Raw genomic sequence first — 15,670 nt, forward strand, 5'->3', positions numbered from 1 at the left:
GTACACATTATCTGTATTGGAGAACCAGCTCAGCTTATTGTCTAGTTGTAGGCCCAAGTATTTGTATGTCCTGACCACCTCCACCTCTGTACCATCGATGGTGATAGGCTGAGGAAGGAGGGGCACCCTACGGAAGTCAAGAACTATCTCTTTTGTTTTTAGAGATGTTCAGTTCAAGTTTATTCCTGTGGCACCATGTCCCAAAATCCTTCACCAGGCTCCTGTACTCCCCCTCTCCACCCTCCTTTATACACGCCACAATGGCAGTATCGTCCGAAAATCTTTGCATGTGGCATGTAACTGAGTTGTATTTAAACTCGGAGGTATAGAAGGTGAAGAGGAGGGGCGAAAGAACCGTGCCCTGTGGAGCACCTGTGTTGCTGGTCAGAGTGGTGGACCTACAGCTCGCCATCCTGACAAACTGTGGTCTGTTGGTCAAGTAATCTGTTATCCAGCACACCAGATGGGGGTCCACAGCCATGATGTTCAATTTCTCCTGTAGTAGATGGGGCTGGATAGTATTGAAGGCACTAGAGAAGTCGAAAAAAAGCATCCCCACAAAGCAGCCCCCTCCATCCAGATAGGAGAGGGAACGATGAAGCAGGAAGAGAACAGCATCCTCAACACCCACCCTCTCTTGGTAGGCGAACTGAAGAGGGTCCCGTACGTTCTACACCTGGGGTTGCATCATGTTCAAGACCAGTCGCTCTAATGTTTTCATGACGTGGGACGTCAGAGCAACTGGCCTGTAGTCATTTGGCTCACTTGGGCGACCCTTTTTTGGAACAGGGACTATGCAGGATGTTTTCTATAGTGTGGGAACTACACTCAGTCGCAGACTCAGGTTAAAGACCTGCTGTAGAGGTTCCCCCAATTCCGCAGCACAGACCTTTAGAACCCTTGGACACACCCTGTCTGGTCCTGCAGCCTTCCTAGGATGAAGTCGTCTCAGCTCAGTCCGCACCTGGTCAACAGTGATGGAAGGAGGATGAGTGGTAGGAGCGAATAGAGAAGGTGAGAAGGAACTAGAGGCAGAAAGAGGAGAGATAGAGGTGGAAGGATGATGGATAGGAGGGCTGGAGGAGGATTGCGGGAGGGAGGAGGTGGCATGGGGGAACTGAACCGATTTAAAAAAAGAGTCAAGTTCATTGGAAGACCAACACACATCCGTCTTACAGACATATCTTATTTATTTTCTTTTCATTTTGAAGCAGAAAGCTCCTTTTTGTCACGCTACATTTATACTCCATAGAAACAAGAAATCCTGGATTCCTATTTGAAGGTTTTAATAGACTTTAATCAACCTCAAGATATGTATCTTAAAGACTTGTGTTGACTTCAGTTTACAGTTGATGTGGTTAGTGCCCAAAAACTAAATATTTCATAGCAGAAAGTTGTTGGGTTTTTTTTTACCTCTAGAGATATACTTTCAGATAAAATGTTGAATTTTTCTACCTATGAAATGTCACTGCAGCTTTTTTTTTTTTCATCTTTATGAGGAAAGCCACCAAGTGTATTGGATGCTTTATTTTGTCATGAACACCAATTAAAAAGATCCAAGTCAATCCATCTATGACCAATTTAGTATACATCTGTTCTTCGTATATTACAGTGAAAACACAAGCTTTTTCATTTGCTACTTTGATGATAATGACATGGCAAACTCAGTTCCTATTTAACAGTTTTTCATTGGAAATCAGCTTTCTTGCTCTCTGTCTTTCGCTCTATATGTGAGTCTTTGTCTCACTTGTTTTCTCTCTGCCTGCCTTCGCGTGGGTCACAGGGTTATCAGCAGGGCTCCAGGGCTGAAGCTCGTGGTGGAGACGCTAATTACTTCCCTCAAACCCATCGGAAACATTGTTCTCATCTGCTGTGCCTTTTTCATCATCTTTGGCATTCTCGGAGTTCAGGTACATGAAAGCATCTTCAGAAAAGTACCTTCCCTCTTGCCGAATAAAATTTACAAGGGGTGCATCGATTGCAGTTTTCTGGCCGATCACCGATCTTTGAAAAGCCTGACCTGCCGACTAAGTTGGCAACAGTGGCGTGATAATTGTTGACCGATGGATAAGAACAGTTTCTGATTTAAGTATTGGCCGATGGTCGAGCTTCCAAAATGTAGAAAATCGAGGATTATTATTCTATTTGTTGATTGTTTCAAATAGTGACAGCATCTCTAGACAAAGACAAATCATCTGAACTAATGGAGGTAACTTGAATGAATGAGAACCTGCAGTCCCAAGTTGCTATTGGTTCTCCTCCCGTCATCTCTCGTTCCTCCCCAAAGCTCAACTGGCGTTAATTTCAATATCCCCCCGCCTGCATACGTTGCTTTCCACATTCTCCGTCTATGACGTATTTGATAGGAATGAGGCAGAAGACCACCTGAACGTTGCCATCAAGTTGCAATTTGAAGCTTTATTTGAGAACCAAACGCATTACAGACGCTGAATATGAGATTTCTTCAAAAGCGTTGTAAAAGGCGGCGTCTGGCTGTGCTTACGAGTGTCGTCATGCCGTCGTCAGAATGTGTCTTTGTTCGCCTCGCTCGCTCATGTCTCCCTCTCTGTTTGCGTTTTTGCCTCAAAAGCTCTTCAAAGGCAAGTTTTACTACTGTGTGGGTTCGGACGTGAAGAACATCACGAATAAAACGGACTGCATCCGAGCCAGTTACCGATGGGTTCACCACAAGTACAACTTTGACAACCTTGGACAGGTACGGGACAAAAACATTACCAAAACCAAAAACAAAAAGATATTCCCTTTTGTCACGTCTGTATTATTTTTGAACCTGTAAACGTAAAGCTGTCCACAAAAGGTCGTTCTCAAAACTTGGGAGATAATTCAGAAAGTATTTTGCTAGAAAATTCTTTTTAATAATGAAACTGATTCTTCTGATTTGGCATAATATTTTTTATTTTTTGCAGCTCCTGTTTTTAAGAGAAAAACATTAAGAATTATTTACTGTCTTTAGATAATTTCGGAAAAACTCAGTGTTCAAGATGCAGCATGAATCGACTAGTACATTATTGTGAGGGAATGCCAAAGTAAAACAAAAAAAAACAATCACCCATGTACCCTAGGGGCCACCTTAGGCAACAAATGAAGTAAAAGTACAAATTCCCTATTAGACAGGTAAGATTTTTATCTAAGCGTGTGTTTTGTTTGTGTTCCCATAGGCTCTTATGTCGCTGTTTGTTCTAGCATCGAAAGACGGCTGGGTTAACATCATGTACCACGGACTGGACGCAGTGGGGATTGACCGGCAGGTAAACACACGTGGCGTTCAGTGACCCATTTTTCACGCTCAGTCTAACCGTTCTTAACTCCTCGGTGTTGCAGCCCATTGGGTTTATGCACAGTTGAATCGATTACCTTTTGTCAAGGTGTGACATACTGTCTTTTTAGTTGGACGGTATGAATGCGATCCTTCTGGTCCTGTGATTCCTCAGCCAGTTGGAGCTCCCTACTATCCCCTAAAGTTCTACAACAGCGAGGCACACTTGGAGGCATCGTTATAAAAACTGCTACCAAACTTCAAACAGCTCCTGTTGATCTGAATGTTTTAAAACTCCAGCTTCCGCCCGAAAAAACTTTTTCAGATGGTCTTTGGAACTGAGCTGGAGGAGGATGAGTTCCAGTCATCTACAGCCATTTGCTAATTGACTCCAGCTTTATGTTGTCGATATTACCGCTACACTAATCTTTCTTTGTGGAATTATTTTATGTTTGCCTTTGTGGTAAAAAAAAAAAATCAACAAAGCTGATGGGAAAACCATCAAACAATGATGTACTCCTAATCATTTCCCCATTTTTCTCAGCTGATATGACAAATAACCGAGGAGGAATTATATAATACGCAAGCCTTTTACATTTATTAGATCATTTATTTTAAACAATGTTCCAGTAGTTTTTGCAGTTTTATTTCTAATACAGTCAATATCAGGCTTCCAACTAAGTTTTCTCTCCAGAATGATCCCGAAAATTTTAGTGTCGTAAACTGTCGAATTCAACTTCATTTAGGGAAACGTTTCTTAACATGATGACTTTGTTTTGCTTGTGACCGTTTGACCGCATTGCAGTAACATAGTTATTAAAATTTTGTTTCAAAGATGACCTCTTCAACATTTCACATGTATAGGTTTATCTAAAGTTATTTTTGGTCTGGTAAAGCACAACGTTACTCTGGGTCACCTTCCTAAAATATTAACCTCAGTCATTTTTTGCCAAAAGTGACTTGTTTTTTATGCCTAAAATGTCTTTTGGAAAGAAAGAGGCTTTGATGTTTTTTTTATGCCAAAATCTCTTTTGACAAAAAGTGACTGAGGTCATTCTTTTCGAAAGTTGATGATATGTCAGTCTTCTTGTAAACTGAATTGACCTGAAGTGTTTCGTGTGTGTTTTAGTCCATCATCAACTGAACAATCCCATCACTTCCCCTAGAGGCAGTGTTGGGTAGCGTAGCTCATGCAAGATCAGCAAAAAGAAAGAAGAAAAAGATGAAGATTCTGGACTTGCCAGAACTTCTCAGTTCACATTCTGCAACGCATTTAATGAACTACTGCGGTGCCTCTTTTCATTTCTCTGAGACTACGCACTATCAAGATCCCCTTCGCTGTCGCCATGTTTGTTGTCGTCTGAGACGCTCCTCTAAATTTGGAAGCTAATTGAAAAACGCCCTCTAGTGACTCGGTTGCCCATCAACTGTGGCAACTTAATAAACGGCTTTTAAAGTTGAGGGGAGTGACGCTTGACAATGGCCCTATTTACATACATAAACGGAGTATAAATGGGGCCTTAATAGAGCACATCCGGTGGGCGGAGGAGAAGTTAAAATACTCAGGCGGCGTCTTCAGACAAAATGTTCTCTCTGTTATTCGGCTTCAGGAAAATAACATTGCTGGTGCAGCTAATTATTGCAGGTAGACGTGCAGGAGGAACATTTGGAGAACGTGGTTATTGCGTTATTAGACAGATCCAATGACATCAGTATATATATAAACATAGGACACTTAAATGGGCAGTATTATGTGTTTCCCAGGCACATAGTCCCAATTTATAGCATAATTAAATAACCTTGTGACCTTCAGATTGCTGAAGATATCAAATATGACTTAAAAGAAGTTTTACTTTGTAATTTAACACCTTGAAATTGGGCCTCCGTCTCTTTAAAGGAGACAACGTTTCTTTCTTAAACTTCTCCTTCAGGAAGCAATCGCAACATGGCTCCTCTATTAATCCTTTAACGATGTTTTTAGCAGAGAAGAAGCTCCTATAATGAGCTCAGCAGATCCACAGTTCCACCAGGTGTTTCTAATTGTTGCTGGCTAGTCTGAAGGAGCCGAGTGAGGAAGGGCTTCTCTGTGAGGTGGAAGCTCTGAAGCTTGGAAGCTGCAGCTCTGAGGAGGAGCTATGTCCCTAAAGGCGAGGCTATGTCCGCCCAAGTGTTTTGCACAGCTGAATGTATGCCATGGGAGACTGAAGGATTTCTCAAACATGCATGAAAGAATTAAATCAACACTCCAGAGAATAACATTATAACATGATGTGAATCTCAAAGAAGTCGATTTTTACCTCGTACTGCCTCTTTAACAAGTGAAGAAGAAAGTAAAAGAAAGCATTCTCTTCTCCGAGAAACTTCATCTTTGCAAACACTGCCCACGGTCGCCTCTGTGGTCTGACTCCTCTCTCACTGCTGGAGCTCTCTTTAGTAACCGTGGCATCAGAGCTGTTGTCCTTTCCACCTCAGCTTTGGGTTAGAAGTGTTTACAATGCAGTGTTTTCCACAGGAGTGATCATAAAGCTAGAGGATATAATGCAAATGAATCATCTCTGGTGGCCATCTCTTAAAAAAACGACTCCATCAGTAAGAGCGGGCATCATGCTGGATGAGTCAGTCTGCACGTCAGGGAATACCTCACCGCTCTCCAACTTTGCACAGCCTGACTAATTTCATTTACACTCCATGCTGAGCTTTCAGCACTTAGATTGAAAATGTGTCTCTCTCATCTCTGACTTTATTGCACCTGAAATAGATTTTTTTTGTTTCCTGATGATTATCTCCTCTTCTCTAAATCACTCCAGTTTATTTTTTCTTCCTCCTTCCCACATTGTCTTCCTGATTCTATCCTGTGCTTCGATTTTTGTCTTTCTTTTGTGTTTAGAGGCTTGACGGCCAGTGGGAGTCGTCGTTTATGTGGTGGAGGCTTGGTAACGTCGCCGACTTAAACAAACAAGAGCTTATTTTATCTGTCAGGAGTCGCCTATAGAAACTCTGAGTCACAAACATGCTGACCTGTGGAGATTCAGAAGGCTGTAATGAAGCACAGGCACAACTTGATTCTTCTAGATTTAGCCCAAGCCGTCTAAACATTAACAAGTGCAAATATTTTAAGGAAGCTTCTTAAAGTCTCTCACTGGAGCACAGTTTTGGGTTTGGATCTGATCGGAATCTACTGAGGGTTGAAAGAAACTCAATATTTTCTTTAAGCACAATGCCAAATGATGGATTTGTAAGCTAGCAAACCTGAGACAAAGTGAGGGCAGGACTTAGAAAGACACTCAAATCATCAAAAATTGCATCATTTTGTTGCCAAAGAGATAGCGGTTGATACACGGTAAACACAAAAACGTCCAATTTTTGCACAACACATCAAAACGCCTGGCACATGGTAGTGACCACACTCAAACACACACACATGCAGCACTTCCTGTTGAACTCTTCAATCCTGACCAAACTCTTAAGACCGGAGGGAAAAAAAATGTTTACCAAAATCTTTCCAAGTATTTTTGGTCTAGTTTCTAGTGCAAATATCTTATTACACTTAACATGAGACAAATTAACTGACAATTAATGTTTCAGCAAGACATGGAAGCTTGTTTTAAGTAAATAATTCCTTAATATTGATGACAAAGTACTTATTCTATTGACAGAGAAATTTTGAGTCTCAGGTTTCTATAGGCAAACCTGAGTCTGCCTATAGAAAGCTCAAGACCAAAATACTTGGTAAGATTTTGTGCTTTTCAGTGCGATGGTGACCGTGTTGTAAATCACTTCAAACTGCTAAATCAGCTGCTCAAAACTTTGAACACCGCAGTCTCAAAAAAGTCAATATGCCAGTAAAACTGGCTTTCATGTCGTTTTCCGTTAGGCGTTTACATGTCACAGTTCGCTGGTAACAGAGGCAAAGACACTTTCCGTCTTTGAACATCTCAAGATCTCTGAGCTTCACTAGCAAAGACCTTTCTCCATCAGTAAGAAAGGTATTTGCTTTCTTACTGATAGAATCTTGTTTCAAACAAGAAACAAGAAACAATAATCTTCTAAGGTAACAATGGTGTGGAGACTGTCAAGGTTGAAGACAGTGAGACATTTTAAATGAAATCAGACTTTTCTCCCTTTTTAAAAGACTATGAAAGAGTTTGGACAAAGATGGGGAAAAAAAGTGATGCTTCAGTCAGCAACAATGTCGGGATCTGTGAGAGAACGGCCTAAGCTACAAAAATATATCTTCAAAGGCAAAAAAAAATAAAATATCAGCTCTGTTTTGACTTTGCAAACAGCACTAAAGATAGAAAACAAAAATATGGATTAAAGTTGTTTTTTTAATGAAAAAAATGTTTACTCTGGACATGATGGCTTCCATGTCTTTAGCATCACAAGGAAATCCAACTAAAAGAGTTTTTCCTTTCAACGGAAACATTGCATTAGACATCCGTCTTTACACTTATTGGGTTTGTCAACAGGACAATGCAACGGTTAACAATGGCATAAAGGACTTCTTCCTGGACCATAATGTCCTTTAAGGCCTTCAACACAAGTAGTGGAGCTACTCACTTCTGAACCTGTTCTTTTTTGACATTTTAGTTCTATTATTTATTTATTTATTTTTTTTTTTGCATTTTTATCTTACATTTTTTATCAATAAATTAACATCGTCTTTAATTCTAAAGCATTTTGTCAACTCTTATTCTTTTGTTTCCTTTCTCTGCATTTTGTTTTTCAAATTCAGATTCCTAACTTGTCCACATGATGCCTAAATACGAACGAATACAGCTGTTACTGTTGACACAAAACCTTACCAAGTGTTTTGGGTTTAGTTTCTTGTGGAAATATCTTCATACACCTGAAGTAGGACAAAACTAGCTTACATGTTACTTTTTAGCTGCATGCAGAAGCTCGTTTTAAGTCAATAATTCCTTAATATTGATTAAAAATAAATAAATAAACAAAAATACTTGGAAAGATTTAGTGTTTTTCCAGTATATATGTGGTTTTGATATTGACATTTATACGCAGATAATCCTCTGGGGGTTTTTTTGTTTTGTTTTTTGCGCCAATGGTGTGGAACTGTTCTCTTGTCATTTTTCAATTAACTGAAAAGCTAATTTTCTTATTTCACAGTTCAGTACTTTTCATTTATTACAGATTATTTCATATTTTTAATTCCAATCTGACCATGCTCGTGGTTTCTTATTCCATAAGAGTCACTGTTTTTCCCTCCCAGTCATTCATCATTTCATTTGTTTCTCTCCTTGTCCTCTCTCCAGCCGTTGACCAACAACAATCCGTGGATGCTGCTCTACTTCATCTCGTTCCTCTTGATCGTCAGCTTCTTCGTCCTCAATATGTTCGTGGGCGTGGTGGTGGAGAACTTCCACAAGTGTCGGCAGCACCAGGAAGTGGAGGAGGCGAGGCGCAGGGAGGAAAAGCGCCAGCGTCGCATGGAAAAGAAGAGGAGAAGTAAGAAAGAGAAAGTTGTGGATTGACATGCAGAGGCAGTAAATTAGGTAAGATTTTAGGAAGTGATGAGTTTATGAATCGGGGAAGGTGAAGACCTGAGCGAGGAGAAGTAGCTGGCATGGGGACTGGACTAGAAACAATAATCTTCTAAGGTAACAAAATTAAAATAGCATCAAATGGAGCACAGAAAAAGCTAAAACCAGACAAACATGAGTTTAAGAATTGATAAAGTAGAAGACTGATGTCTACTCTTAAATCTTGGAGTGTTTGAGAACAAAATGTAGTCTAAGAAGAAAGTTATGTAACATACAGTTATATTGGGCTGAAAACTTTAAAATAAGTTCCTGCTTTTAAAAAACATAGATAATACATGCTAAAGTCTTCCTGTAACATAAATGAGAATGAGTCTTTATTTGAACTCATTTAAAACTACTCAACCTTCGGCTCACAATTATGAAACTTCTTCCCTTAATATGAGCTCTTATTTTTATGTCTATCTTTCTTTGCATAATTTCCTCTGCTCCTCATTTTTACTGAAACTGTTGTTAAACCTTGTTTGTTCCTTGTGTTTTCTACACTAATTCTCTTTCTTTGTTTTCTGTTTGTTAATATCTCTGACTTTATTGTTTTAATCGTTGCTGTAAATTGTCTTAAATGCGCTATACAAACAAATTTGACATTAACATTTTCTATTTGCCTTGTTTTAAAAAAAAACACAGTTTCCCCTTTGTGTTTTGGGCGGGGGGGTGGAGGAGATCTTCACATGTGTTTTTACTAGCCAACCTCCTTCACATTGTATAATTGGTGTTCTTTTGTTTTTTTAAATGTCTCAAAACCGTGTCCTGTTTATTTCGATCTTTCCTTCTTTTTTTTTTTAAATCCTTAATCTGACTTTTTGCCATCTTGTGGTGCAGAAGCCCAGAAACTGCCTTACTATTCTTCCTACGGCCGTACCCGGCTGGCCATCCATGCTCTGTGTACTAGCCACTACCTGGACCTCGTGATCACCTTTATTATATGCATTAACGTCATCACCATGTCCCTGGAGCACTACAGCCAGCCACAGGTGAACACACGTCTTGATTCAGAGGGATTTTGTGGACTTTTGTAGGGCGTCAGGACATCTGGTGATGATTTGCTGTTGGGTCTCTTGCAAACGCCTGCTGCTGATTTCTGCCTGCTGTTTGTTTTTGATTATTTTTTGTTATCTCAATAGAGTTTTCTGCTCTTCCATACCAAACGACTGTGACTACACGTAAATCCGTATGCGATTTTTACTGCACAGTAATTAGACGTTTTCCACATCCGATACGATACCGATATTGCAGCTTTGAGTATTGGCCGATACCGATACTGACCCGATACGATACCATCACGAATAATGCAGACTTTGATTACTTATGGAGAATGTTAGAAGATATCTGATCAGGTGATATTACTCAGAGAACATTAGTCAATAGCAATAGGTATGACCACTGAACCGACCCATGTATTTATTATCCAGTGGGTTTGCATGCAGATTACAACTGCTGCTGAATAGAAATGCTGGGGCGGACTAAATTCTGGAGAGGACTGCTTCTGTTAGCGTTCTAATATCGGAGATTTTAGACAGTTGCTAATATAATCCGATACTCCTTTTTTCTTGGCTAATATCCAACCAATATCCAATATCAAATTCAAATCAGGGCAACACTTATAGTAATCTTGAACAAAAACACCAACATTTCACAGTCCTACATAGAATCATGACATTACTTTTACTTAAAACAAACAAAACCACTCATATTTCTGCCAAAGTGATGGAACATATTGATTATTACTGTAGTACTAGCAGTAGACCTGCAGTATTCATGGAGGTTAGAGCCCAAAACCCCTCGTGAATACCTGAAATCTGAAAATACTTAGAACTATATTAATAGCTTGAACTAAAAAATTTATGTATGCATAGATTTTAATATTTATTAATAAACATGGACAGCGGATACCGTCCGTGTTTATTACCACAGTAGCTAACATCCAAGATTATCTTCATATCTGTCCTTATTAGGCGTACAGCCAATCAGCACCTAGGAAAACAAATGGTGCTTCTGGATTGGCTGCTTTGTAAACCGCAGCCAGTAGCGTGCCAAGCAGTAATACACATTTGTATTTTTAAGTTCCCAAGCTGTATTGGCTAGTAACTGATTTATTACTAGCATATAAATCAGTTAATATGCTAGTAAGCGCCACAGGAAAATCAGCAAGTATGTGAATTCACAAAGGCTGAACTACAAAGAGGCAGCGGTTCACTGTATGGCGTTTCTATTAGTTTACATGATGACTTGCAAGGAGTTCACTACTCCTTTATTATAAAGCATCATGCAACTGAAATTGTTTGTAGGATATGATAGAAATTACCAAAGCTTCTTTAGCGTGTGCTTCTCCTCTCCATCTACATGCAAATAAGATTTAATCATGTGTTTTCAATACCTCATTAATTGCAGAGTAGTAGCTAAAAACAAACAAATGCTGCGCATTTCCTCTCCAGAGTCTCATATAATTTACTTGTCTGTCTCAATTAAACTCGCCTCTATTAAGAGAAATTTGTTGGCGAGATCATTTGCTCCTTCTGTCAAAACACACTCACAGAGCAACAATCCTCATAACCAGCTGAGATTATGTTCTTCTGAGTTCTCAAAATGAAGCGATAAATAAATGAGCAGCAGAATCAAATGAAACGAACAAAAAAAAAAGTCCAGACAGAAGACATATTAAAGTTTGCATTCCTGATGCCGTTTTTTCTTTCAAACTTACATTTTTTTCTCTTTGAACTTTTCTGCTTGCAGTCGCTTGAGACCGCCCTGAAGTATTGCAACTACTTCTTCACCTCCACCTTTGTCATTGAGGCGTCTCTCAAGCTAGTGGCCTTTGGCTTCCGCCGCTTCTTTAAGGACAGGTACACCTCTGGCTTTTTACCAGATGCCTGCTTTCTCATTTCAACTTTATCTTTCATTAATGTGCTTATTTTAATGGCGTTCTGCTTTCAAATATGTTAATACTGGGCTGATCTTGTGGAAATGACAGTTCAGCCTAGTTGCTTGTTTGTTTGTTGGGTTTTTTTTTACCACTGGCAGATTCAAGTGTAAAGTAATTCTGTAATTTTACCAGCATGTTGAACGCTAAAGTTTTTACAGTTCTCAGCCAGTAGCCAAAAATGATACTCAAGTAGGAGTAGCACTACTTCAACATATTCCTACTCCTCTCCATCTAAAAGTAAAAGTAAAAAGTCTCCATCCAAGAAATTAGTTAAGAGTAAAAAGGTATTTGGTAAAACGTCTACTGAAGTACTGAGTAATATTTAAAATTTATGTAATCAGATGGGCCAAAATATAAAGTTAAGTGGAAATTTTGGTATTTTAAGAATCAAAATGACAATAATCCTTGTACGTAACAAAAAATTACCAAATTTGGGATAAGAAAGTTTTTCCAAATCAGTGTCTTTCAATAAAAAACTGATGAAACGTCAACATAAACTGCAGGTGTGTGTCTGCGTCTGGTGAATTTTTGGTTAAAACATGTTTGTTGTTCATTCAGTGGGTAGAGAATCCAGAAATATTTCTCAAGAGTAGAAATACTTCATAATAAAATTACTCAAAGTACAGTGTAGTAAAAATACTCCTAAATGTAAAGTTTTTCCAAAATATTACTCAAGTAAATGTAACTAGTTACTATCCAACTCTGCGTATGAATGCCTGAAAGCATCGCTGATGTGATCATAGGCTGGTGGGGAGCTTCTTAACGTGTTGATTTTTGTGTCTTTTTGTCTCGTTATGACAAGCAGCCTGATGCTAAATCCTAAATTTCATTTCTTGTCTGTAGACTTCCAGCAGCAGAAAAGCCCAAATGTTACGATGCTGCCAGCCTTCACAGTTGAAATAATATACTTGGTCTTGTGCAAGCTTCTCCGTTTCTTCTCCGAATGTACAAATGGTCATTAGGAAATATTTCCCAGATCTGAGATCTTTGTCCCTGAGAGGATTTGTCAATTGTACTCTGGCTTCTTATCCTTGCATGATGAACCAAGTGCCATTTTATATTTTATATTTTTCTGTAGCAAATATTACAGATTCAATTTATCGGTAAAATTTTTTCTTTAAGTACTGCTCCCATCTGTACCCTGGTTTCTTTGCAAATATCACTCAGAAGTTAGGAACCTTTATGCACAGTTGAAACCACTGAATAAAAAAAATACAAACTCTTTTTTTCTAAGTCTTCTGCCAAAGTTTGACCCAACTCATACAATTTAAAACATACTGACCCCATTCAAAAGTTGATACTTATATATATATATATATATATATATATATATATATATATATATATAGTCCTGATCAAGTTTTCTGTAATTTAGCAAATAGAAATAAGTTTGGTCATTCTAACTGAGCAAACAAGAAAAGTTTAGTCTGGTTTAACTTCAGATGATTAGAAAGAAAATGGGTTTGTGTCTTTTTAGTCAGCGTATGTAAATATTTGGCTTCTACTGCAGATAATGTGTGTACTGTATTTCTAACCTAACTAGCATTGCTTACAGTAGTTACTCATCTTAAGAAAATGCAAATAAGGTGAAGTAAATTTGGGGCCAAATTATTTGAGACTATACTTTCAATTAGCTGTTAGCATCTCCATTCCATTATTGTTATTAATATTTATGACAGCACCAGCCTTTCAAATTATGGCCAAATGGTAGCAATTCATCTGCCAGGTTGGAAAGTCAAGCAAATTGCTCACTGAGTTCATACAAAGCATTAATATTCATTGCAAAATTAGTATAATTTAGGCTTTTTGTATGTGAATTCCTAAATTTCAGAGCTACACACTTAATTAGGCAAATCTCTGCTCCTTTTTTGCCTGATTAATGTCTAATTTTACATCTCAGATATTAGAGATTTTGTTGTGTGTGTGTGTGTGCGTGTGTGTGTGTGTGTGTGCACGTTTGTTTGTAATACCTTGTGGGGACCAATTTGCTGACACATACTACGTTGTGGGGACCCACTGCTCCTTGCGGGGACCGACCAGGCTTCGGTCCCCGCAAGGAGCAGTGGGTCCCCACAAGGGGAAACACTGTTTTTGGGTCAGGGGTTAGGTTTAGGACTAAGGTGTGAATTGAGTTTTGGTTAGGGTTAGGGTTAGATTTAGGCTGTAGAAATTAATGGAAGTCAATGGAAAGTCCCCATATAGACAGCCACGCCTGGGTGTGTGTGTGTCTGCAGGTGGAATCAGCTGGACTTGGCTATAGTTCTGCTTTCGGTGATGGGCATCACTCTGGAGGAGATCGAGATCAATGCCTCCCTTCCCATCAACCCCACCATCATCAGGATCATGAGGGTGCTCCGGATAGCGCGAGGTAATTCCCCCTACAGTCGATGCAACAACAACAAAAAAAATGCAGAGACAACAAACACTTCATACCTCAAGCAGCTGCATCACTTGTATAGCTGCCATTATTGCTGCTAAATAAAGCCAATTGATTAGCGGTTTTAAATGTCTCGCGTTTGGCACTTTGCTTCCTCATATTTAGAGGAAATGAAAGCAAACCCCCGTCGGGGCTTACAGTTTATTTTAACTTCACACTGAAGAGGATGAAGTCTAATTACATCAATCTTGTATAATCCTCACCCGTTAACGTTCACCCTTTGCCCTCCGCTGGGTTGCTGAGGGACTGCTGAGAGGACCCACGGGTGATATGCTAATTACTTTGCAACACCTAGCTGTAATTTGGAAGCAAGAGGGGCATTTGACCGTGTGAGGACTACAAGTCACTTTCAGTCTTTCTTTTATGCTCTCGTTATACTTGCCACGTTGTTTTGACCTCTGGAAAAACTTTCCTTGACTTCTGACAACAACACAGAAAATATTTAAAGTTGATGTTATTTTCTGTTTTTTTCTACTAAACTATTATTATTCTGTCATTTACTACCTTTTTGTGTTTCTGCCTGTTTATGGAAAGTGTAAATGTTACACATTTTGTTGAACGGAATGTAAATGTGATTGACTAATAAGGTTTGAAAATGCACTTCGCAATGTAAAAAAATCTACAAGAACTATTAGAAATTGATACCTAGGTGCCTTTTGAACGTTACGGACGTATTCATACCAGTCCAGTGTAGTCTGCTTTAATCAAATTCTAGTTTGTTTGCTTGGAAAGTCTAGTTTGTTAGAGGAGGTGAGAATGCGCAATCAAACTTTGATACGGACAAGAGATTGAACTCTTGTACGACTCTGTTCGGGTAAGATTAACTCCTGTGCATTTCAAATCCATATGTGTTCAGAGATCACTCCAAAAGCAGGAAACTGACTGTAGCACAATGTATTCTGGGTAAATACAACCAAAACAAACTTGCTAGACTAGAAATGTCTTTTGACCAAAGTAAAATCCTACAACCGCTAAAATATGATGCCACTTCATGTTTGTCTACATTTTGTGAAGGAGAAAGATGAGCTCATGTCCTCTTCCGAAGTTTTCATGTTGTTTTCTTCAGTGGTTCTTGATGCAGCGCCACCACAGGCAAGGAGGGGAACAGGTTGCTCATAGTGCTCAGTTCGTTGGATGCAACCACAGCAGCTGAAAAGGCAACAAAATATGTTTGGTCCAAAATCAGATCGAGTCTACTGGGTGTGAAAACACCCTGTAAAAATAAAAAAATAACCTATTCTGCAAAATATTTTTTCTTTCTGTGAATTATTAATTCTGGCATTATTTTTCCGTGTAGTTTTTGCTACGGTGATTCAGTTAGATTTTTTTTTTCTATCTCTGAACTCATCAAACATCACAATCATCTCACACAGTTTTGTCTTATGTAAGCAGAGCACAGCTGACTAAAGCTCCCATATTTCCAGCCGTTGAGCACACAGCCAAACAAATACAGAGCCTTGACATTATAGCTCTGC

At 39.0% G+C, this 15,670-nt stretch overlaps 1 protein-coding gene across 2 annotated transcripts in view; it reads left to right on the top strand.

Moving 5' to 3' along the window:
- Window positions 1-15,670, top strand: part of LOC102223518 (voltage-dependent T-type calcium channel subunit alpha-1I-like) — a 215,959-nt gene that overhangs the window by 160,407 nt on the left and 39,882 nt on the right. For both annotated transcript variants that reach the window (XM_023333871.1, XM_023333873.1), the window contains 7 exons: window positions 1,784-1,910; window positions 2,591-2,716; window positions 3,180-3,269; window positions 8,551-8,743; window positions 9,658-9,809; window positions 11,569-11,678; window positions 13,993-14,126. In XM_023333871.1, the coding sequence (XP_023189639.1) occupies window positions 1,784-1,910; window positions 2,591-2,716; window positions 3,180-3,269; window positions 8,551-8,743; window positions 9,658-9,809; window positions 11,569-11,678; window positions 13,993-14,126 (932 nt within the window). The remainder of the gene's footprint in view (window positions 1-1,783; window positions 1,911-2,590; window positions 2,717-3,179; window positions 3,270-8,550; window positions 8,744-9,657; window positions 9,810-11,568; window positions 11,679-13,992; window positions 14,127-15,670) is intronic.

The sequence above is a fragment of the Xiphophorus maculatus genome, chromosome 5 (assembly GCF_002775205.1).
Source record: "Xiphophorus maculatus strain JP 163 A chromosome 5, X_maculatus-5.0-male, whole genome shotgun sequence".
Classification (NCBI taxonomy): Eukaryota; Metazoa; Chordata; class Actinopteri; order Cyprinodontiformes; family Poeciliidae; genus Xiphophorus; species Xiphophorus maculatus.